This window comes from Pan troglodytes, chromosome 5 (assembly GCF_028858775.2).
Source record: "Pan troglodytes isolate AG18354 chromosome 5, NHGRI_mPanTro3-v2.0_pri, whole genome shotgun sequence".
In the NCBI taxonomy this organism is placed as follows: Eukaryota; Metazoa; Chordata; class Mammalia; order Primates; family Hominidae; genus Pan; species Pan troglodytes.
In genome coordinates this window covers 156671459-156697559 of record NC_072403.2, presented here as the reverse complement: position 1 = coordinate 156697559, position 26101 = coordinate 156671459, and the positions used below count along the sequence as shown (strand labels likewise).

General features: G+C 35.6%; 1 protein-coding gene across 9 annotated transcripts in view; it reads right to left on the bottom strand.

The window, feature by feature from the left end:
• The window catches only part of UTRN (utrophin), a 568196-nt gene that overhangs the window by 18902 nt on the left and 523193 nt on the right, over positions 1 to 26101 (bottom strand). For 7 of the 9 annotated variants that reach the window (XM_009452168.4, XM_001172875.8, XM_009452171.5 and 4 more), the window contains 4 exons: positions 13437 to 13573; positions 6689 to 6727; positions 6399 to 6464; positions 5216 to 5281 (listed from right to left, as the gene is read on the bottom strand). In XM_009452168.4, the coding sequence (XP_009450443.2) occupies positions 5216 to 5281; positions 6399 to 6464; positions 6689 to 6727; positions 13437 to 13573 (308 nt within the window). The remainder of the gene's footprint in view (positions 1 to 5215; positions 5282 to 6398; positions 6465 to 6688; positions 6728 to 13436; positions 13574 to 26101) is intronic. The other 2 variants (XM_009452169.5, XM_016956438.4) reach the window with 2 other exon arrangements.

The window sequence follows — 26101 nt, the reverse complement described above, 5'->3', positions numbered from 1 at the left end:
AACGCAGCATCACTGGGAAATGAATGAAGGAACCTCTAGAAGAACCCCATGCTTGTTCCTGGGTTTAGAAGGACGAGAAGAAGAGAGTATGGGTACTGCACCACTGCAGAGAGCAGCACTTGAAAGCAATCCAAAAGCTCCTCAGTTTCCCATGTAGCTAAATCAAACAGACTGGCAGGGAGATATGGGTCTGTGTATGTGTATATTTTCCTCATAGGAAGTAAATGGCCAACACCCTAAACCTAGCTGTGTTATCCGGGGCAGAAGCAAGCTGTAAGACTAATGTCTCAACACCACCGGGACACCAATGAGCTGCAGTGAATTACACAATGCAAAGTCAGCGACGCCTGGAGGCACCTCACCAAGTTCATGTGAAGAGAGAGGTGATAAAACATGACAAAAGAGCAGCTCTAACATATGGATAGGACAAATGGACAAAGCGTAAAGATATAGTAGATATAAAATAAAACAGCAAAATAAGAGTTCAGTAGAACATCTTGTAAATATTTCTCATTTCTCAGGATGAAAAAGATCTGAGTATAGAAACTATAAAGACAGAGTACCCAAAAATAATAATAACAAAAGAAGCACATTCATATGTATCCCTGGAAAATGTCTGTATTTTAAAGATAAAGTATCACAAGCAATCTGCCAGAAATCAAAATAAAACAGTAAATCATGTTCAGAGGTGGAAAAAGGTTTAGCTTCCTATTTTCCATAATATTAAATGTCCAAAGACAATGGAGCAATATCTACAGTCCTAACCTATCCATCCATATGACCAGGCAGGTCATTCAAGTGTACAGGCAAAGCACTTTGTCCACATAGCATATGAAAGAAAGAATGAGCAAGGATAATGCAAAATGGAACTAAAGTAGATGGTAATCTCAGGTGTTACGATAAAAAATAGAGGTAAACTTATTCTAATATTAGTTAAAAAAACAATTAGTTGGCTGGGCACGGTGGCTCACGCCTGTAATCCCAGCACTTTGGGAGGTCGAGGTGGGCAGATCACTTGAGGTCAGGAGCTCGAGACCAGCCTGACCAACATGGTGAAACCCCATCTCTACTAAAAATACAAAAATTAGTTGGGCTTGGTGGTGGGCACCTATAATCCCAGCTACTTGGGAGGCTGAGGCAGGAGAATCGCTTAAACCCGGGAAGCTGAGGTTGCAGTGAGCTGAGATTGTGCCACTGCACTCCAGCCTGGGCGACAGAGTGAGACTCTGTCTCAAAAACAAAACAAAACAACAAACAAAACAAACAAACAAAAAATTAGTTCTATGATACCTATCAATAACATACCTAAAAGAAAATAATAAATATGGAAAGAAAAGACTTAAAATAAGAACTAATATAAGGACAACAAGAATTAAAAGAAAACTTGGATCCCCTAAGCTACCTGGCTGATCTTGTGGCCATGATTTGACCACAGATCCTGGCGTAGAGTTCCTCCAAGATCACAAGCCACCGTTATGCCCTCAGAACATTTACTACAGCACCTGACCTCATGGATTAACTTCAGTGCTTAATATTAATACCAAGTAAATTTTTGTTTTAAAGATTTGGAGACTGACTATCCATAGTGAAACCAGCCAAAATTAGATTTGAGATGTATTTTTGTTGTCAACATACATATAGATTCACTTCTCTGGGGAAGCTGATAGAGTTTAACATATTATTATAATTATCATCCCCACTATCATTGCATTCTTTCATTATGGTATCTGGAAGAGAGTTAAGGCAGTTTTCACAAAAATAAGAATTTAACAATCATTTATATAAAACATACAATTTTAGTCTTAAGTGTTTTTCACAGATTATTAGGTCTAAATGTTGAATATAAAAATAGATACATTCTAGTTCTTAATTACATATAGTAAAAACCAATAACAAACTCTTTAAATGCAGATAGAACATGAGGTACCAGATCAGGGACATTAAACATCAATCGTATGTCTTGGGCTAAAATAGAAAATGTTGCAAAAATAATAGGTTTGCACCAAGGAAATATCATTAGATGGAATATAATTATACTACAGTTAAGTCACACATAGTAAACACTATCTAGATTACAAAATTAGTACATATCAGATGACAAAAAAACTGTGATTCATTCAATGAACTTTTGAAAGTAGACAAGACATAAATAAAAATAATGATTTTCTTTCTTTTAAGGATTGTTCTGTTCTAGGTTTCAGATCTGCAAACTGCAATGCCTGTGTAAACCACAGTCAGCCTCCCCATTCTTTCTTTCCAGTGTCACCCAAGGGCAGATGGCAGATGGAGTGAGACGTCCTGATAGCCATGGCCCAAGGAATTGTCCTTGCGTTCCCGCTTCTGAGATTCCCCAGAACCGTCATGAGTCCTATCCTGTCCTGAGATGTCATTGCTCAATTTTTCCTTCAAAGATATATAGTATTCGTAACATCAATTTCCTTTTAAATTGTCCAGAGTCAATCGAACGTACTCATGTATCTAATTGTAATAGATATATGGGTGATCAGGGACATGTCATTTATCTTTCTGGATGTCAGCTTCCTTGTTTATAAAATAGGACTCATAATAATGCCCATCCTAGGGTTCATAGGAGATTATTTGTTTCCTTGCATCATCTAGCACCTTGAGGTCACCTGCATTCCTCATTTTCAAAGCCAACACAGCAGCATCTGCAGATCTCTCTCTGACCTCTGCCTCCATTGCTACGTCTCCTTCTCTGACTCTGGCTCTCCTTCCTACCCTTTATGAGGACCCTTGGGATTACACTGGGGCCATCTGGATTATCCAGGATAATCTCTGTATTTCAAGGTCTTTAATTAAAAACCTGTGGCAAAGTCCCTTTTGCCAAGTAAAGTAGTATATTCACAGGCTTCAGGGATTAGGATGTGGACATCTTTGGGGGGCCATCATTCTGTTTACCACAAATGCCTTCATCATGTTCTTCTGGTAGGATGACTTATCTATTTCCTTTCTAGCCTATAAGATTCATGGAGACAGTATCTGCATCTATAGACCTATTGCAGTATTGGGTGCATGGCGGTCGTGAGTTGGTAAATGTTTAACAGGTTCTCCAAGAGAAAAAGACCTTGATTTGTGGCATTTGCAACTTCTGTGATTTAAATACTTTGATCATGGCCAATTTCAAGTTCATGACTTCACTGAATGTGGAACTGGGAAAAGATACACATTTGTACACCACCTGACAGAGATAATGAATCAGGAGTATTCAATCTTTTGGCTTCCAGGAACCACATTGAAAGAATAAGAATTTTCTTGGGCCACACATTAAATACACTAACACTAATGATAGCTGATGAGCTAAAAAAGCAAAAAAACAAAACAAAACAAAACAAAAAAAACAAATCACAAACAAATCTTATAATGTTTTCAGAAAGTTTACGAATTTGTGTTGGGCTGCATTCAAAGCTGTCCTGGGCCACATGTGGCCTGTGGGTTGCAGGATGGACAAGTTTATAACAAATAATCCCAAGGGCATAGATATTAGTGAAATGAAGTAAAATCATTAGGGTGTGATGAGTTTTGAGAATTACTTTTGTTTTTGTTTTAATCTAATTTATTTAATTGTAACTGTATATACATGTATATAAATTATTTTTAAAAAGGCTCTGTTTAACAGCTTACAAACATCCTGAAAATGTAACAATCAGCTCTCACAATTGGCTCCAGCATACCATTACATGGTAGGTATATATTAATAACAACTGTCTGTTGGATGGGTGAACGAGTTAATATATATAATGACAGTATATTAAAATGTATCTGACTGTTAATCTTCTGACTTTTTTTCTTTTCTTTTTAAAAAATGTTAATCTTTTCTGAAACAGTGCTAAATCTGAAAATAGTATTTATTCCTATTTTAAGATACAATATACTAAATTTGAGCATTACCTTTACTGTGTTCACAGGGCATGACAAAACATTTTAAAGAAGTAAGATTTTGTTCTGAATTATTATCTTTTATTTCCTTTAACGCTTTGGCTATGGTCAGCCTTGAGGAAATTTGTTGATTTAGGAAAGATTCAAGATACTTAACTACTTTACATGAAATGCACACCAGTAGGTTAAATATGAAACAAACATTATGAATACACCTTTATTTTGATTTGGGAATTGTTTCACACTCATAGTACATGAATGATAATGTATAAATCTCTACTACATTACGGTCAAGTATTAAGATGCAATCTTTGAAATCTGAAATTGAAAAACCTCCTGATAACTTTTATTTATAAGCATAATAATAAATAAAACAAGTTTTAGAAAATATGGAAAGAGAATATTCTATATTTCAGCACTTTAAGTATTTTAACCTAGCACTCTCCATAGTTTTTTTTTTTTTAGTGAAAACACCCAACTACTATGTTTGACAACTTTTCTGTCTACTTTACAGATTCCCATCAGATCCAAACCACAATAGAGCTTTGTTAGTCACATAAGCTTGACAGTATTAGTCTTTTAGATATTATTCAGGATTAAAAATGTGAATTCCAGGGCACAAAAAAAAGAATAAAAAGTTCCAAAAGTAAGAGTACACACAATAGTGGGATAATCAGTGATAAAATATTTGCTGAGAAAGTTCCACAACCAAGTGGAATATACACATATGGGGAAATCAGAAATAAAATAATTGGCTAGAAAGCTTTTTAGTATATAATATCTTTTTAGTATTCTAAAGTCAACGAGGCTTTTCTTAGTTGCTAATAAAATAAAATATTGGCAGAGGAGTTAACAGTTTTCAATGAAGGGTAGGACTATATATCTAAGTATGTGTGGGTCAGAGTTGCTAAATGCAGATATTATGGAAAAAATGTTAGCTAGTGGAAGAAAGAGGATTTCACAGAAAGGGCACATATTCTGTCAAATTACCTTTGTTAAATTAATAAGAAATATAAGACAAATGGAATGAATATATACACCTGTTATCCTAAATAAAACAATCTGATTTTCGTGGGGTATATAAGTTGACAAATGTAAGATTTTTTTTCATTAACTTATATGAAACAAAGTAAATAAACATATTGAGTTTATACTATCATGGTTTGAAAGCATAAAATCTACGTAGAAATTTTTGGAACCACACTTAATAATTTTGATTGGGATCAAGATTCAGAGCCACATCAGTGAAGATTGTTTCTGACAGCCATAATACAAGAACTAGCCTTCCCAGGCAGCACTAATTTCATGATTTACTTACACACTTCCTGTGGTGGAGCTGCTATCAGTGAGAAAAGACCCATTAGTCCTTTCCATCTGGGCCAGTCTGCAAAATAAAAATAAGGAGGTTAGACAACATGGCCATATAGGACATGGTCAATTGGACGTACATCCTTAATCATTTATAAATTGTCAAAATTCTGACAAAACATAGAAAGATCCAAATCTCCTAACACGATTGTAAAACTAAAACGTTTCATGTTGAGCTACCTTTCTATCACCACTGCCTTAATGCCTGTAGGCCTTTATCTTATGCCATTTAGTAAAGTCTCCTAACTGACCTAATCTTCTAATTGAGCTCCCAGACCTAGGCTCTCCTTAACCCTCTAGTTTGTCTACATCTAAGTGAGCGTGACATTCTCAAACAAATAAAATGATGTTCCTCTCATAACAAAAACTCTCCATGACTTCCCTTTAACTAAGGACATGATCCAACTCTTCAGTGGCTGGGTTTTTCATTATCAGACCTCATCTTCTGTCTCTTCACTTTCTCATCTATTTCCCTTTCCCCTACCTGCAGTTCAGTAAACAAACCATGCTCTTTCCCAGCTCAATGCTTTTGAGTATATTATTCCATTAGTCCAAGACTTTCCCCTAGAAATTCTAGTTGGCCTAGACCCAGTTCAAATGTTACCATTTTTATGATGCTTGAATTAACCTTTCTAGGCAAAGCTAGTTACTAGAATCACAGACACCTAGTATACACCACTTTTCTGAAAGTCTGTGCACACCATCAAGACCAGCCTATATATTATATTATTTAGAGACTCTAAAATAAACCCCTATCCTAAAGCATTAGCATAAATTTAATTACATATTGTAATTCACATGTGCACCATCTCCTGAGAATACCTGCAATCCCACTTTCATTCACTGAAACTTGGTTACACCATCTAAATCCTGCTTGTACAGTGTTTGGATTCTCATTAGCTGGAGAATCACATCCTGTTTAGGTTTACTTTTCATAGAATATATAGCAGGTGTTTGGTAAAGTGCAAACTGTGTCATGAAAATATGAGAGCCCAAATTCCAAATATAATGGAATCATAACTCCTGCAAAACTGCATTTCTTAAATCAAGGTATATTAATGATATTAGATTAATTAGACATAGATACATTCTGGGTGGCAGTGCAGTGGAGGGCTCTGATCAAAGTTTCTTACCGTGTGGCATATTGTTCTATTCTTGAATGGGTGTCATCATGAAACAGTTGAGGAGATTGTGAGGGGCTTTAAAAGAAAAAAACAAAGCAATAATTTTATGGCCAAATACTGATAGATGTTACGATTAGAAATGTTAGGTTACTTAAGTAATGAATCTGCCATGCAAACAAACCACTAGGATTGTTACCCAGAACATAGAAGTATTATTTTAGACCAAGAGTTTAGTAAGACCCCCATGCTAGTACCACTGATCAGAACACCTCTCCTGCACGTGGGCTATGAATACTCACTCATAGTGCTCTGGCCACATACTGATGAGTGTGATAGGACTGCAAAGAGGGGAGAGGGAGACAAAAGTCACAGAACAAACACTTTAGAGCAATTTAAGACAAAAGCAGTGGGGGTGTGGGGAGATTCTCAATTATCTTCCGCTCATATATGTGGTTGCCCTGAGAGCCACCATGGGGAAATCAAAAGTAACAGAAGTCACAGTGTATTCTAGAGAAGTCGCTGTGTATTCAAGAGTCTGCAGGGGCCTTTTCACAGATATTACAGGATATTTGTTCAAGGATAGCAAACACATCTTTAAACAGTCATACTGGGGAAAAAACCAGAATGCTCAAAAATAACTCAAAATTATAGAATAATGTAAAGATACCATTCTATAATATACCAAGGGGGATGCAATCATATTTTTGTTTTTCCTAGAGAAGAAACTCGGTTAGAAAGATGAAGTTAAAAATGAAACACTACATTATATGTTGATGGCAGAGGTGCAATAAAATTAGACTTTTCTGTTCTTCATGTAATTTTAAATGTAAACCTCCAAACCCAGATGTACCCAAAATACCTCAACCTCACACACCCATTGAACAAACATGCAACCTAGATACCACCCCTAGATCCCACCAAAAATGTCACATCATAAATAACACTGAAGGCAACTTCCTGAGATCATGATACATTTTCTTCAAAAAAAAGTTTTTTAGAAGTTTAAACTATGAATTGATGCAAAAAAACTTGTTCTGCTTGACTCAGGGGCTTGTGTCTGGAGCCAGATCATTCAGTGTCACTCTTAATGCTGGGGATGTCACATACTGCCTAGGAATTCCCAAGTCTCCATGAAATACTTTTGAAAACAACTGATCCTAATTAAAAGCTAGTTCCAACCCTAGCTTTTTGAGGAGGAAGGAGAGTAAATGAATGCAGAACATTTACAGTACAAAGAAAATTAGCTATTTAATTAAAGTCTGCAAAAGCTAACAGTGTTTGAAACAAAATTATTCCAAAACTCCTTGATTCTCCTATTTCTATTATACATACCTACTTAGACAAAGAAAGTAGGTATCTATAATGCCTACTTTTCTCTTCATCTCCTATAGTGAAGTGCAGGTTGATGCCTGCACAGCAAAGACTTTTGAACATTATCTTATTGGGATGAAAAACTAAGACTCTTCAGATCTATTTTCAGAACCAGGCATTTATTTATTTATTTATTTATTTATTTTTTTCTTTTATGATTATTATACTTTAAGTTTTAGGGTACATGTGCACAACATGCAGGTTTGTTACATATGTATACATGTGCCATGTTGGTGTGCTGCACCCATTAACTCATCATTTAGCATTAGGTATATCTCCTAATGCTATCCCTCTCCCCTCCCCCGACCCCACAACAGTCTCCGGTGTGTGATGTTCCCCTTCCTGTGTCCATGTGTTCTCATTGCAGAACCAGGCATTTATCCACACTGTTTGTCAGAATATCTATACTGTCAGTAAACTTAATTTACATATGTGTAAAATAGATACAATAACAATAAAACAACATAGTATTAGTCAATACTATTTCCACGTCACTGTTCTTCATTAACCCTGAATATGTTAAATGTCAGGTGAATGATATGCTATATACTTTCTAAAAACAGTAAATGCTTAAGAGATTATTTCCAAAATTCAAGTGTAGCAAAACATATGCCACGAACTTCAAATAGAAGAAAAGTGTGTATTTTTTTTGTCTTAATCAACCTTGGAAAAGCTCTGTCAAATTGCTTGACTGGTTCTTGCTAACTTAATCCAGTTAGCACAAAAGTGATCCATGACCTAAAAAATGAGAATGGCAAGGGTAGAGAACTGAACTGAAGGGTTTCTCAAGTTTTGTTATATATTTGAAAAATTTCTAAAAAAAGAAATAGAGATAAAAAAGTCAAACCTTGGGCTTCATTGACTTCAGAAAATTTTGATTTGTAGAAAAAAAGATTAAATGATACGCTTTTTCATTTAATTCTGAAAGGAGAAAATAAGAAACTGCATAGTTACAACCTATCATTAAAAAGGCTTGGAAATAAGAACAATGTGTGTGTTAGCCCAGGCTTCAGAACGCAGCCTATCCCTGCTCTCCAGCATGGGGGCTGAACAGGTGATTTTGTCAATCACACACTAATATTCCAGAAAGCAGACTCTGCTACAAATACTTAGATATTATATGAAATGTAACCCAGGCCAGCCTCGGTAGCTTGTGCCTGTAATCCTAGCAGTTTGGGAAGCTGAGGCAAGAGGATCACTTAGTATCATGTAAAATGTAACCCAGGCCAGGCTCGGTGGCTTATACCTATAATCTCAGCACTTTGGGAGGCTGAGGCTGGAGGAACACTTGAGCCCAGGTGTCTGAGGCCAGCCTTGGTAACATAATGAGACCCCATCTCCACAAAAAATAAACACATTAGCTGTGCATGGTGTCATGATGCCTATAGTCCCAGCTTCTTGGGAGGCTGAAAATTTCACCCAGAAGTTAATTTACAAATTGATACAAGAAAACTTGTTCTGCTTGACTTACAGGCTTATGTCTGGAGCCAGATCATTCAGCGTCATTCTTAACGCTGGGGGGACACCCCCCCCACAACTTCACATACTGCCTAGGAATTTCCAAAGAGGAACACTTGAGCCTGGGAGGTCGAGGCTGCAATGAGACAGTGAGCTGTGATTGTGCCACTGCACTCCAGCCTGGGAAACAGAACTGGACCCCGTCTCAAAAAAAAAAAAAAAAAAAAAAATATATATATATATATATATAATACTATATTAATATATATACATATGTATTATATTTGTGTATATATACATATTTATTGTATATGTGTATATATAGTATATATACATATATTGTATATGTGTATATATACTATATATACATATTTATTGTATATGTGTATATATATACTATATATACATATTGTGTATATATAAAATGTGTGTGTGTGTGTGTATATATATATATATATAATGGTTTTATATATAAAACCCAGATTTTGAAGAACTTAATGACCCTTTTAGTGCCTTAAATTGTCATTAGACTCTTCCTTGTTCTTTGTCTTCTGCCTTCTTCAATCCATTTGCTCCAGAGCAGGGTAAGTGGGATCCCTGCTGCTTTTACTCAAAGACCCCCAAAGGCTCCCCACTGCTCTCAGAATAAACTCCAAACACTTTGGCATGGCTTAGAAGGCCCTTCATTATATGGTTCCATCTTCTCTCTCCACTGCCATTTCTTGCCACTGTTGCTAGTTTTCCACCCCAGTTTCTGAAACTATCTTGCCTCCAAGCTTTTGAAAATGCTTCCTTGGACCAGAAACTCTCCCTCTCAACCTCCCACATCAAACACATCACACTTAGCCCTATTAATCTTTCAGGTCTCAACTTGGCTGTCATACTTCCTTCTAGTCGGATGTTAACTGCAACTGTAGTTAAACTTATAGTGTATTTGTTTCTTGCTATAGCAAAGGCTCTTAAAAAAATCTTTAAACTCATTTACTCCCCTTTAACCAATACCAGGGAGAGGTGTCTATTTTACTTTTTTTAATCTTTAGGGAAACCAACCTATCTCTTTAGCCAATAATAATTCTCACAACCCTTGAATTACTTTTGCTACTATTTTAGCTTGTTCCTCAGATTTATTTTCAATGGAGTATTCTTTAATCAAACTCTACTCATTTATTGATTTATTTTCTGGAAAATTTTGCATAGTTATAAAATTAATCGAATAAACCTTAGCATGGATTTGTTTACTCCCTTTTAGTAATAACTCATTTTCCCCATAAATCCCCTCCTCCATGCATGCATGTGTAATTACTGGGCAGAGGATAAAATGTTACATTTTGCAAGGATGAAAAAGAAAGAAGCAAAAGAAAATTCTAATTAGCTTCATAAATAACTTCAACACATTTGCCACTTCGCTGGTTTTTCTCCAATGTTCTCCTCCCACAAATAGGAGAATAAACAAAATCAAACTTTTTTATTACCCACTCACATAAATTGTTACACCAGAAGATTAAGCGGCCCTGTACTAGAAAGGGCTCAGCCGAAAAGTGAACTATATCAAATCCCGAGAGCTTGGTCTAGGATTAAAAAAAGAAAACCTGCCCACTATATCTAGTAGTTCATAAATCTTTCCAAAAAGGATCTTGGGGCATCTGATGCAAGCTTACACTTCTTCCTTTTTTTCTCTTGTTTTCCTCTCACTAAAAATGTTCATAAATTCATTTTCAATTGAATGAATTGAGGCAAGGCATTTTCAGAATTACACCCCAAAATCACAGCAGAAAATTATTTGGCATGCTTTTCTGTTAATTTTTACCTAATAGAGTCACTCAGAATAGGATGACTGACACCAATGATTATTTTGACATTGAAAGGCAAATTAAAAATGTTTTAAAGGAGTATAAAATATGCATCTAACTGCATGATTCCTGTAAAGGGTGTAGATATTTGTGATGCAAAATGCCAATGGTTTAGCAAAAGATTAAAAGGCACATCGCTTAGTTCAAACCTATCAAATTATCCCGTAAATTAAAGCACCAAGTAATAATTCTGTGCCTCAGAATTATCCATTCCAAAGGTTAATTGGATGGGATACAAAAAAAGTACAATTTTGTCTTTATCCTAAGGCATCAGCGCAGTTAAACATATATTAGATACTAAGACAAATAAGAATCTATTATCACACAACCTTTTGAAGGAAAGGACAAAAGCATACCCACAAATCAAAAAGAGGACCAAAAGTCTACTGTTCCTGAATGTATTTGAACAGCTCTCTTTCAATTGAAATTGCTTTATTAAAACTTTTTCTAAATTGTACTATTCAAAAGAATGTTTAGAAAGACATAGATCTTAATTGTACAGTTTGATATCAAGTGGAAAGAATATATCTTAAGTGTACACAGTTTGATATCAAGCACAGTAATCACACAGTTGAAATTTTTTCTTACCTTTTGTATGTGTATGTGTTATACATGGACCTATCTAAATATGCGTTTGCATTGTATTTCTTTCTGTTTACACACACACGACATTACCTATAGAGGGAAAAAGGTATCTCCTATGCTTTGGCTGTGGTCTTTCTTCTATTTCTTAGCCATTCCACAAATAAAAGAGATAAACTGGTACATAAATTTAGCAAAGTTTGAGGTCTACAGGGATTTTAAAAAATCTATTTTGGTCTGCAGACCAAATACTGTATTCTTCTATTTTGACATGTTTGAGACATTGACTATCACAATGCACTAAAATATTACTACTTCCTGATTTTCTCTCATGTACAAAATAAAATGAACTATGAATCTGAAGGCTAAAGTTTCATTTCACAAAAATTGCACTTGACATTTTTTATACTTCTTACTACAATTTTCTCTATTTTTTATAAAGTAGAAAACTTCACACTTTTGAGTTTCTCTTCTCTAGTCATCTGAGACGGTGTTTTTCTCTGACTAGAACTTCATTATGCTATACAACTAGGCACTCTGTTGATGATTAGCAATAAAAGTTCATTTTCCCCAAGATTCAACCACAAGAAAATGGCCTTAGCAGGAATATTTATGCTGACATATGAAAAAGCAATTCAAAGATTTAAAATCTATCTATTTTGATCTTAACACATAATTGTTTAGTATCTTAAAATTACTTCTTTGCATTTTTTCTGGGTCATTGAAAAACATTTTTTTTCTTTTCACTTCAGGCCATAAATTCTTATTCCCTTTGCTTTATAATCACATGGTAATTTCACCATCTTGAAACTTTCATGTATGCTAACCAACTCAAATTATACACTTTGAATAATTTTTTTCTATTTTATGTAATATATAAAGCTATCTCAGTTTGCTGTCTTCATTTATTAGAAACATAATGTGATATTTTAGAATTTTAGCATAAATACCTGAATCAACAAATTAAGTATTATTAATAAATTTATGTTAAAGAGATGGAAAAAGAGTATAAAACATACTCTGAGAAACAGTAAAACACCCCCCATAAAGGGAAAAAAAGGAAAATAAATAAATAAATAAAAGAATGAAAGACTGTACAATGCCACAATTTAAGTATTTTTAAAAAGAAAAGAGATGACCAACAAAAGAGATGACCAGTGTGTATTAAGGTTGACACATTAATACATATTTTTAAAGTTTAAAGACACATGCAAGGTTAAAATTGAAATTTTTTCTATTTTATGTAATATATAAAGCTATCTCAGTTTGCTGTCTTCATTTTCAATAAAAAACAGATTAGAATCATAATGTGATACTTTAGAATTTTAGCATAAATATCTGAATCAACAGATTAAGTATTATTAATAAATTTATATTAAAGAGATGCAAAAAGAGTATAAAACATACTCTGAGAAATAGTAAAACACCGCCCATAAGGGAAAAAAAGGAAAATAAATAATGAAAGACTATATAATGCCACACTTTAAGTGTTTTTAAAAAGAAAAGAGATGACCAACAAAAGAGATGACCAGTGTGTATTAAGGTTGACATATTAATACATATTTTTAGAATTTAAGGACATGTGCAAGGTTAAAATTGAAATTTTGGCTGTGACATTGTCAAAAGTGAATTGTAAAAATTCATGTTGTGAAGACTGATTCCAAGTTTCATTTACCTCCTCTAAAATGCAGTTGGTATTAAACAATTTCTCTTGTGTTACTAACATAAAAAAGACAACATCAGATATAAATGTTCACACTAGATTTAATATTAAAATCAAACTTACGTCTCTAAGTTGTCACCTTCAAGAACTGTCTGGACAGGCAGGTAACCAAGTCGAGGGTGTTTGGCAAAGTACTTCTTCGACCTGAACTTGTTCTTAAGTACCTTTGTGAAGTCTCGTACATCTTCCCCAGATGTTGTCTATAAGGTTGAAAACAATTACACTTCTCTCAGTAAAATGGAAGGCAATAACTATCTATAACAAAATCAGAGCCGATGTAAATTGATGCAATTAAATGTCAACAGTTTTGGTAGTTTTATGCATTTTTGAAATAAAGCAGTCTCATGAAAACACTTGGCAATAAGAACTCATCACTAAATATATCCAGTGATATGTTTATACTTTTTCATTCTCTGTTGAAAATAAACCATACCTAGTTCATTTCCCCAATATTTTAAAACTTGGGCCAAAAAGTATAATTAGTTTTGAAATTTTTCCAAACTAATTTTTCCAAACTATTGGCTGGTTCTTATCACTAAAAAAATTTTCAATTTGCTATTAATATAGTGATGACAGAGTATTGTGGCTATTATATGGTTTTAACCAAGCTGCGTTAATGGAAATTAGTCATAGAGCCGATGCTGGCTACACACAAGCCAGCATATATTCTAGTGGGGAAAAAGGTAAGACAATAAATAAGAGAGAAAGAGCAGGGCCACATTGGTGCTCTGTTTGGGAAGGAATACTGTCAATTTCTTTGTCCTTTCCCAACTATGCAGACACATAATTATTTTACCTGAACTACATTTTTAATAGTGGTATAAAATGTCACTGTTCCCTTAGGTATTTCTAAATGATTAGTTTGATAATCATTTAGGGTGATATGGACTAACACTACCCCAACCCCACCCACCCCATCATCCTATCCCATGAACTATTGTTCTCCAAGCCCCAGTTTTCTACTGTATATCACAATTCTAGTTTCTATTTACAATACAGATATCAACTGTGATCCTTCCGAAGATGCATTTAAAATATTTACATTACCTGCACAGAACTTAATGAAGCCCATGATCCTCTGGCTCCAACTTGGCTGCTCAACCTACCACTCATTATACCTCACTCCCTCCTCTTAGAGACAGAAAGAGAGAGAGAGAGAGAGAGAGAGGAGGAGGAGGAGGAGGAGGAGGAGGAGGAGGAGGAGGAGGAGGAGGAGGAGGAGGAGGAGGCGGCGGCGGCGGAGGAGGAGAAGGGGAGAAGGAGAGAGAAACTTTCTTGTAATCACAGACACTGAATGGTAAGTATATTTGCTTACCTGCTGCCTGCTCCCTGTCCCTGCCCTTCAGCTTTTCCTTCACAACATGCATGCCCAGGACTCACAGAAACTTGTTTTGCAGACAGAAACTTTTTTTATTTTTTTGAGACAGAGTCTCGCTCTGTTGCCCAAGCTGGCATGCAATGGCATGATCTCAGCTCACTGCAACCTCTGCCTCCCAAGTTCAGCCGATTCTCGTGCCTCAGCCTCCTGAGTAGCTGGGACTACAGGTGCGCACCACCACACCCGGCTAATTTTTGTATTTTTAGTAGGCGGGGTTTCACCATGTTGGCCAGGCTGGTCTCAAACTCCTGACCTCAAGTGATTCACCTGCCTCAGATTCCCAAAGTGCTGGGATTACAGGTGTGAGCCACTGCACCCAACCAAAAATTGAAAAAAACAAAAACAAAAACAAAAAAAACCAAACTATTTTTGAAAACAACTAAGTTCTGAGTTAACCCTTATATAGTTTTGCCACTTTCTATCCATTCCCCTTCTATCAAAACATGTCTGCTTCTAGTCAATAATTAAGGGAACTTTTGATTCTCTTGGCTTGCAAAGCAGAGATGAGACATGATTAAGCCGCAGCTACTTATCATTTAAAATTCATCAGTTTTTACACTGACAAAACAAACAACCTGCAACAAGGTGCCAGCCCCATGCTATCACCAGGCTTTGCATCAGATTCACAATGACCCATCTTTTCCTGAATAACTGAATATTAACTACATAATGATCTGCAGTTATATGGATATAGGGCTTCCCAAATGCAAAGCAAAAGTGCAGAAGAAAAAGGTATTCATGAAAAGAAAAAGAATTCAAGGAAACCCTGTGGAGAAAAAAGGGTTGTTATAAGATCTGATGGTTTGAGAGTATTCAGCTCTTACCAGGCAGAAAAGGAAAAAAAAAAAAAAAAAAAAAAAAAAAAAACAGATTGTAGTTGGGAGCAAATAAGGAAACTTTTAGAGAAGCAGTATCTGGGTCTCAGAATAAAGCCAAAAGGATATATCATCTACTATAAACGATTTTCACATTTTTTGCAATGGTTATCACAACTGCAGATAATTTAGTGTAGAGATATGCTTACCCTAAATGTCTTGGTAAGGAAGGAAAAAAAGAAGTTTCCATAATAGAAATGCATAAAGAGGACCCGTGTATAAGAATAAGCATTTATGACCCAATTTATTTCTTTGTCTGTTCTTAGTACACTGTTAATATAGAGAAATACTTAATGAGCAATGGACTCCAGCTTTTACTTGGGAGTAAACTCCATACCTAGCAATGTAAAAGTTTTGATCTCTTAGGCCAGTGGTTTTCAAGCCATATCCAGGTCTTCAATTCACAGCCCTGAGTGGAGTGAGTGGGTGGGAGAAAAGGCCAGGTGGGCAAGGCATCAGGCCCCTTACCCAGTGTGCCTCAGAAAGGGTAAGGTACAGTTTACACTTCAGTGGTTTTCAGTGAATTCATAAAGTTAAAAAAAATCACCACTATCTAATTACAGGTCATTTTCATCACCCCAAAGAGAAACTCTGTACCCATGACCCTTCGCCTCCCACAACCCATGGCAAGCATTAATCTATTTTCTCTATGAATCTGCTTATTCTGGACATTTCATATAAACAAATTAATATAATACATGGTCTTTTATGACTTGCTTCTTTTACTTAGCATCAGTTCTTCTAGTTTATCTATATTTGAGTTCCAACATGAACTCTTGCTTGTGAAAAAAATGACAAATTATTCAAAAGTGCCAGTTCAATTCTACAGCATACATTCTTTAGCTAAATATTTTCAAGACATGAAAGACCAAAGCAAAACCACCAATAACAAAAACAACCCCTTTCTATCCCATGCACAAAATAACAAACAACTACTTGCTGTCCCCAAAAGTTATAGTAGTTATTGAAATTAGAGTTTCTAATAATACTCATATTTACATGTTTTTAAAAGTTAGTACACACTCACACAGAAATAGCTTATTTTTATTTCCTTGGGGAAAAGCTAGCACAAAGAGTTGTAATCTAAGAGCATTAACTCACTATTGCCATAAACTTTATGCAATATTAAAAGAAAAAGTGAAAAGTAATTCATCCCAAGGAATTAGGGATTATATTCAGGTTATCAGAATGTAATTCTTCAGCTGGGATAGAGCCAATAAAGTGAATTTAACCCATTTTTGCACCGAAAATGTTAAAACATTTATATATACTTGGTCCGATTTGATTTTTATTATATAATAGTAGTACCTAATATTTCTCTATTTTAAAATGCTAAAGTAATGGTTTGGTTTGGAAAAAAAGAAAAAGAAAGAAAAAAAAAAGAGAACCACCCACTTACCATAATAAATATAATCAAACTCAACTCTGCCTTTACACTAGGTATAATACATTTTTCTTTTTTTTAAGGAAATAACTTTTGATATTATGATAGAAAGATAAAATTGAAAGGAACAATCATTACTACACAAATTACCCAACATTTTAAATGCATTTCTTGGAAGATTCGGTTTCTGTTTATTTCTGTAAGAAAAGGAGAACAGACTTTGCAGATCCCATTAGATCAAACACAAGGGTAACAGGTTAGCATAGGACCTTGTACCTTATAAATTGTTTTCCTTCAATCTCATTTAACCATCATGGCCTCTGAGGAGATTATCATCAGGTTTTTGAAGCCTAAGTAAACTCACACTAAGCCTTTGATGGACTCCAACCAAATTCAGTAAGGAAAAAAATGTTCTTGAAAACTTGAGCCTTTTTACAAGACTATGTCACTGCTTCTAGAAAAATGGAACTGTTTTAAGTTTCGAAAGGGAAAGAATCCATAGCCATTGACTAAAATATCTAATATTGCATCCTAAATTTGTCCTTCATTTTAAATAATGTACTGATTAGATGCCACGTGGTTGGTTTTCTAAAAAATTATATTAAAATGTCATTTTATAAATAGGCTGGATGCAGTGGCTCACACCTGTAATGCCAGCACTTTGGGAGGCCAACGAGGGCAGATTGCTTCAACTCAGGAGTTCGAGACCAGCCTGGGCAACACGGCAAAACCCCATCTCTATAAAAAAAAATTTAAAAAAAAAAAAAAAAAAAGGAAAAAAGCTAGGCATGACAGCACGTGCCTGCAGTCCCAGCTACTTAAAAAAGATTTAAATGGTGTATATAACACATGTTTGGTATAAGTACAACTAGAAAGAAAAATAAAATATACATGAAGGAATAAAAATAAAATAAAAATTGCCAGCTATTTGACCATCCAGAGACAGCCATTTGTAAAATTTTGGTGACTAGACTGATTTATTTTTAGAATTCTTTTTATTTAAAGTAAAACAAAATATATACACAAAAAAATGTATGGCTTAATGAAATATTATCAGTCGGAAAACGGAACACTGCTGCACATTCGAGAAGCCGCTTCCAGGCACAACTCTCTTCCCCTCTCCATTATTACCATCAACTTCATTTTTTGAAGTAGTACATAACTTGAATTATGTTTCAAAAATAGTTTTATCACTCCAATGTCTATCCTTAATTTGTTTTGCTTATTAAAAAAAATCTGACATATTTTAAATCACTTTTAATTTACAGGTCCCTCCTCCACACCTGCCATTTCCCTACAGTTTGTCTGTTGGAAAACTCAGGCAATTTGACCTGCAGAGTTTTCCAGAGTCTGGATTTTACAGAATGTCTATTTTTGGTACAGCTCAGTACTTTCGTCTGTCCTCTTGATAACCTCCTACAAATCTGCAACTTGATCCAGATAATGCAGCAGACTTTTGTCAAGACAATTAGTGGTATTTGGCAGTGTTATAGGAGGCACATAATAGCTGTCACCTCTCTTAGGTGATCTTAGCAGCTGTTCATGCTAAGTGTCCGTATCCATTCATTGGGAATTGCAAAATGGTGTCATTCTATCATTCATTTTTCATTTATTACTTGGAATACTTTGTGATGGTTAATACTGAGTGTCAACTTGATTGGATTGAGGGATACAAAGTACTGTTCCTGGGTGTGTCTGTGAGGGTGTTGCCAAAGGAGATTAATATTTTAGTCAGTGGACTAGGAGAGGCAGATACACCCTCAAACCGGGTGGGTACCATCTAATCAGTGGGCACCATCTAATCACTTGCCAGTACGGCTAGAACAAAGCAGGCAGGAGAAGATGGAAGAGCAGACTTGCTGAGTCTTCTGGCCTTCACCTTTTTCCGTGCTGGAAGCTTCCTGCCCTTGAACATAAACTCCAAGTTCTTCAACTTTTGGACTGTTAGACCAGTGGTTTGCCAGGGGCTCTTGGGCCTTCGGCCACAGACTGAAGGCTGCACTGTCGGCTTCCCTACTTTTGAGGTTTGGGTACTCAAACTGGCTTCCTTGCTCTTCAGCTTGCAGACAGCCTACTGTGGGACTTCACCTTGTGATCATGTGAGTCAATACTCCTTAATAAATTCCCGTTCATATATACATCTATCCTATTAGTTCTGACCCTCTAGACAGCCCTGCCTAATACATACTTTTATAAAGAAACATTACCATGTCTAACATTTAGGTACTCTGTGGTACAGTTCATTTAGAAAAGTCAGGATAAATATTTGACTGTGTTGACTAATTTTCAGTATCATGAAATGGTTTCCTATCATTTTCCAAAGATGATCAATGCTTTTGTTCATTTTAAATATCATGAGATTTTAACGTATTTGATGGGCTTCAATCTATTGCAATTCTCATTACTGAAGGTCAAGTTCAGTTGGCAACTTTTAATGTGACTCTAACAGTCTTCAACAGCTTCCTTATTAGCTACTATTACAAGATGTTCCAAGCACACCTTTTAGGCCTTTTCAGTGTTAACAGGCTTTTTCTTTGCACAGAGCTGGGAAATATGCATTTGAAGGTAAAATTTCTCTTGAAGTTACATTGATGATTCCAATTCAAATTTCTGATTTAACTTAATTGTTTTCTAATACACCTCTATCTCCTTTTTCCAAAACCAAAAATCTGGTTCTCAAGGACACAAGAGATGATAGACCTAGACAATCCCACAATTCTTCATTTGCTTTTTATCATATTACGTACACAATAGTCTTAGAACACTAATACCAATACTACCACCCACATGATTAGTGAAAACATTAAAATATAGATTTACTTTTCCATTTTCCTCCCATTCATAAAGTAGTTACGCTGGCATGCTTTATTTGTAGTGATATAATTTTGTTCCTTATCTCTTTTTCTTAAAATTGCTTTATATGAGATTTGGTCTTGATACTTTTGTTGCTCATTTTTTTGGTTGTATAATTAATTTTCCTAAACTTTTATAACAAAATGAGGTTGAGGAGAGCTTTTCTAACTTCACAGAGATTCCTCTTCTTTTGCTTTTGTGTGGTATTTACAATTACAGCATGTGTCTCAATCTATTCAGTCTGCTATAACAGAATACTATAGACTGAGTGGCTTAAATAAAACAGCAGAGATTTATCTCTCACAGTTCTGGAGACTGGCAAGTCCAAGATCAAAGGATTGGTAGATCTGTGGTCCAATGAGTCTGCTTCCTGGGTCATACACAGCCGTCTTCTCACTGCGTCCTCCCATGGTGGAAGGGAAGAGAGAGCTCTCTGGGGTCACTTTTATGAATGTACTAATTTCATTTATGACAGCTCCATCCTCATGACCTAATCACTTCCAAGGCCCCATCTCCTAACACTATCACACTAGGGATTAGATTTCAACCCATGAATTTTTGGGGGACATAAACATTCCATTCATAGCAGTACTTGAGTTTGAGACTTCCTGGTCCTGTTCCCCCATACGCTCTACAGCACGCAGGCACAGTTTGGACTAGGCCTTCTCCTTTCATTTCTGTTGCCTTGAGATGCTCCATATTGATTCTATTCCCAGAAGTTTTGCTCAGCATGAGACCTTCTTTCTAGAAGGAAGCCCTGATGGGTCCAGTCTGAGAGCTCACAGCAGGCAAGAGCATTCTAGAAATGTCACACCTTTTTTACCCTAGCCTCTGCGCACGGCAAAACCCTTCCAGGTTTAGCTCTGCTCTCAAGCCAGCTTTCCATTAAATATCTGTTGCCTATTTTGGGGGCTATCTGGTTCTTAGGCACCCTCACTTCCTTCTCTTTCGTCTCATACAGGCAGTGATGTCTTGTACGTTTTGTGGCTGGTGGTGGCTTATCGCCACCTGGATTTATTTTGGATCTCTCTTGTCATCTAGTTTGGTTGCAAACATTGTACGTTTTAGTTTTGCTGTCTAGTTATTCTCTTTACAAATGTCTCTTTATAAATGTAACTGCTTTACCAATGGAAGGAAAATGGCAAAGGCAAAAGACATGGAAAAACTCTGGGCCAGGTGTGGTGGCCCATGCCTGTAATCCCAGCACTTTGGGGAGGCCGAGGCGGGCGGATCACGAGGTCAGGAGATCGAGATCATCCTGGCTAACAAGGTGAAACCCCGTCTCTACTAAAAATGCAAAAATTAGCTGGGCGTGGTGGCACATGCCTGTAATCCCAGGTACTCAGGAGGCTAAGGCAGGAGAATCACTTGAACCCGGGAGGCAGAGGTTGCAGTGAGCCAAGATTGCGCCATTGCTTCCAGCTTGGACAACAAGAGCGAAACTCCATTTCAAAAAAATAAATAAATAAATAAATAAAAATAAAAATAAAAAAATAAAACAACAACAACAAAAAAACTCTGATGCCATGCTACCACCATCTTCCCCAGATGCCTCTGGACTGATTTTCAACAAGCACATAAAAATTCACATGTACAAATTAGGGCTGTCCTTGAAATTGTCATTTTTGGAAAGCTAATGATGGTGACTCACTGTGAAAAACATTTTAGAACTGAACCTACACAGATAAGTGGGCATGTGAATTCTGAAAATGTGCTTTACTCCACTGTACTGCTATTAAGTAGCCGTAAAACAATGAAAACTTACCTGTATAATAAGAATTAATCAATTTTTTACTTGTTCCCCACCAACTAATATAAATGAATAAATAAAATATGGAAAGTATCACTGAATTATAAAATGTACCCTGTGATACATCTATCTGTAGCAAAACCCTAAAGAAAAACCCTAAACAAAATCACTTTTAAGGCGAAATCAAATAATTTTTTACTTTTGAGATTGTATTTTACCAACCAAAATACAGTTAGGAAATTTTCAATTTTCTTCCATTTTATCCTTGACAGAGAACAAATATAGATACATCACATGGAACATAATTTAGAGTTACTCTATCTTTTGCTTGAGTTTGTATATCTCTATATGAATGCACGTGTATCCTTCTATATGTCCCTGTTCATATTGCAAACTGTATAATCTTACTTTATGCTGAAATCTATGCACTACTGTTCTTCAAAAGCATTAATACATGGCTGAAAGTTCCCTTTTCACTAATATGTATCACAAGAAGCAGCAAGGATAAGGTATAGAAGAATCTAGAATGTAGAAAAGCTAACACCCTTCCCCCAGTATTCATAATCAAGTGATCCTTGAATAAACAGCTTTACTAGGTCAGCTCAAAGGACTCTTATTATTATCCCCAAAGACCCGCAAAGCAACACACGAAAGGAAGCTATTTACAATGCTACCAAATAACCTAAATCCCGTAACACATAACTTCTAATTACCAAACAATTTAAACAAAACAAGATAAAGAACCACAAATAAAGAAAGAAAACAAAACAGAAAATATTTGTTTTAATTCTCCCCACAACTTTTTTTTGGGGAGTCACTTCTTAACTTGAGATATCAGTATTAACTAATTCCTTAATGCTCCAAACAGTGGATTTAAATTGTTAATTACAAATATGAATAAGTTACATACAGAGGAAAACAAAGGCTTACAAAGAGGCAAATCAAGGTTATATAAAAAAAAGTCACTTGGCACGCAAACAGAATAATTAAACATTATCATTTGGATCATGCACAAGTGCTAAAATCATTGTTGAACAGCACCCTCATTAGCAAGAGTTACTTCTTAAATATAGAAACCAGTAGTCCCAACTGGTACATGCATACTGCTAAGCGGTACATTTCATTATCACAAGACTTATTTTAAAGACATTCTTAACAGGTTTTTTTTTTTAACTATAAAACAACTTCTCAGTTTTTATTTAAGTTTCAATGATTTCAACAAGTTGAAATTCAGACACATTTGAATGCCATGGATAGGATGCAATCAGTAAGAAAAGCTCAGAGACTTTCAAGCCCTAATGAAAATATATGAAGCTAAAAAAATTAGCATTAGCAGAATTACCAAGGAGTCAAGAATCAGTGGGATGATAAGTCATCCAAAATAAAATGGATTTTGCCCAAACCTCACCTTAAAAGCTAATGACAAATCTAAATGCACTGGACCTACTGGTAAAACGATGTAAGGAGAGCAGGAGCTGAAACACCACTTCAGGATGCTGAGGTCAGATAAACAGCCGTGATGCTGCGTTTTCAGTATATTGGCAAACACCCCACATCACATCTGAAGAGACAAGACTGCCAAAAAACAAACTACCCTAACTCAAGGTAGAGCTTTCCAAAGAATGAATCAGCATTTTTAAAATATTTTATTTTTATAGTCTTACGAAGTACATTGATGCTGGCAGGGGTGGAAGATTGATCAAAACAACTGCTTCTATATTTTTTTCTTTGTTCTTTTCGGGTGTTTTTTGTGTGTGTGGGTTTTATTTTTGCCAATGGCATATAGTTCATAAAAAAAGGCACAATTTATCTTTTAAAACAGAAATTCGATATTTTTTACTAGAAAATTGTAATTCTTCTCACTGAAAATATGATTCTTCTCATGGAAAACATGTAATTTTGGTTTATTTCCCTACATATTAATCAATATCAACAAGAATACAGTTGAACCTCTTGCTTTTAAAACAACTGTATTTGCTTAAAACCTGCAATATAAATCTGTTTTGAGTGGTATTAATTTAATAAGCTGTTTCTCATTGAGGTATTTTTTTCCTGTCCTTGCCTCTTCTCACTAAACTCATCAAAGTTACCAGTACAAACTAGTCCTATGTAAAGCTCAGCAACTAAACTATGACATTGACAATGAATCTACCCTTGCAATTGAAATGCTGGAAGTAGCTGATGCTGTTGACCTTTCAAGCTACAAAATTTTGCAAATATCCTGTCTCTTCTCCCTGAGCTAACATGTCTCTCAAACTACCTTTCTATCCTGGCTAACCTTTCCTTGCTTATTTCCTCCTTCTTTCCTTTTACTATTTCCTCCATTACCTTGCTCTATTTCACATTTTCTCTCCATGGATGGGGTTACTGTACCTCACTATATGCATACAGCCTATCTATCTACCTTTCTTTCTCCATTACAGTGGATTCTGTGCTCTTTTACACATTACCTTACATCTTGTTCATAATTACTATTTCAACCTATCTCCTTGAATCAATCCCGAAGCTCCCATGATAATGCCATTTCCTATATCATCTTTTTCATTTGTGGCTGTATAATCTCTTTTTCATAAAAACCAAGAGAAAAGGATGTTTACACTTGGCAAGGGTTCAGGACACACTACCTCCAAATATGGCACATTGGCAGTTGAGAAAACAGCAGACGTAGCAAGATCTCTCTGACCTTCTCCCACCCTTCTTCCCTAAAGGGTCATAAGACCCTTATTTGAGAGGTGCCCTCCTTATTCCTGGAGGGAAGAAACATCCTTATCACTGAAAACAGAAGGACACAGAGAAGAATCTGAACAAACAGGCCTTGCTAAGTTCGCCTAGTTCATTAGCATTAGGTCGTATCTTCTTATTCAATCATACTTCTACACAACTGTCCACTTTTCATCAAACCTAAGCATAAAAATACACAGGCTTCCGTTTCTTTGGGTCTTCTCTTCCTGATGAAGGCTTCCATATAATGTAAAATTTATATTAAATCAATTTGTATGCTTTTCTCTTGTTAATCTGTCTTTTGTTACAGGAGCCTCAACTATGAAACTAAGATAGGAAGAAGATTTTTTTTTCCTCTCCTACACACCCTTTTCCCCTTAGCTTCATCTACTAAAGCCAATGTGCCCTTCCCCTCTCCTTTGATGGCACAACGCCAGACAGGGCTATCATCTGTCACTTCACTTCTAGAAATGCAGTGATGACCTTCTAAAAGCCATCTCATTTCTAGAACCTTCTATGTCCCACTTCAGTCACACATTGGGGTATGGCCATACCCCAGGCCTCATCATAACTTAAAACCACTTTTAGTCCAAAATCTCTAACTTGAAAAAATCTTTCACTGACTGGAATCTTCTGACTCTTCTCACTTCTTATATTATAAATAAACCTCTTCTTTCCCCATCATCTTGATGTCTAGCCCTTTATCCCACCTTGGGATTTCTTCAGCATGAGGATACCTCAAATCAACCACAGTATCATTAACACCTTTGAATTTTTCACTCCCTTGGCCTTCAAATATACTTTTCATCTTTTAATTCCAAAGCTGCTGAGCAATGATGGAGTCACAAACTACAAATCTTTGTCAATTAACCTCAGCTGCACTCTAGTGGCAAGGTAGCAATCAGTTTACTCATCTCTGTGTGACTCAAGATTGACCCTAGTAGCTATTCTAAACATTTTCCATTATCCTTAGTATTTAACCCTATCCACTTCTCTCTCACTGTCAGCAATTGTATGAACTTTTATAAATCATGTGAAATTTAAAGAAGAACTCTCCAACTTAAAGAACTATCTTTGGTTCAGTCATTATGAAAAACAATCTAAAGGTTTTTTAAAAAATTAAAAATAGAACTATCATATCATCCAGTAATCCCACTTCTGGGTACATATCCAAAGAAAATAAAATCATTATCTCCAAAAGATATTTATACTCCTATGTGCACTGTAGCATTATTCACAATAGCCAAGATATGGAATCAACCTAAGTATCCTACAACAGAAAAATGGATAAAGAAAACACAGTGAAATATATCCAGTCATAAAAAAAGAAGGGAATTCTGTCATTTGCAATAACTTAGATGAGCCTGGAGGACATTATACTAAGTGAAATAACCCAGATACAGAAAGACAAATACTGCATGATCTCACTTATATGTGGGATCTTTAAAAAAAAAAAAGTCAAGCTCATAGTAGCACAGAGTAGAATGGTAGTTACCAGGGGCTGGGGGGTGGAGGAAAAGAGAAGAGACTGGTCAAAGGGTATAAACTTTCAGTTATATGATGAATAAATTCTGGAGACCTAATGTACAGCTTGTGGCTACAGATAATACACTTGAAATTCACTAACAGACTAGATCTCATCTCAAAAAACAAAACCACACACTATCTTTTATATGCTCTAACAACATATGAAAATGTTTCTAATTTGAATTAAATTTTGGTTACTTACAACAAAGATGATTTTAAAGAAGATCTGAGTAGGGTAAT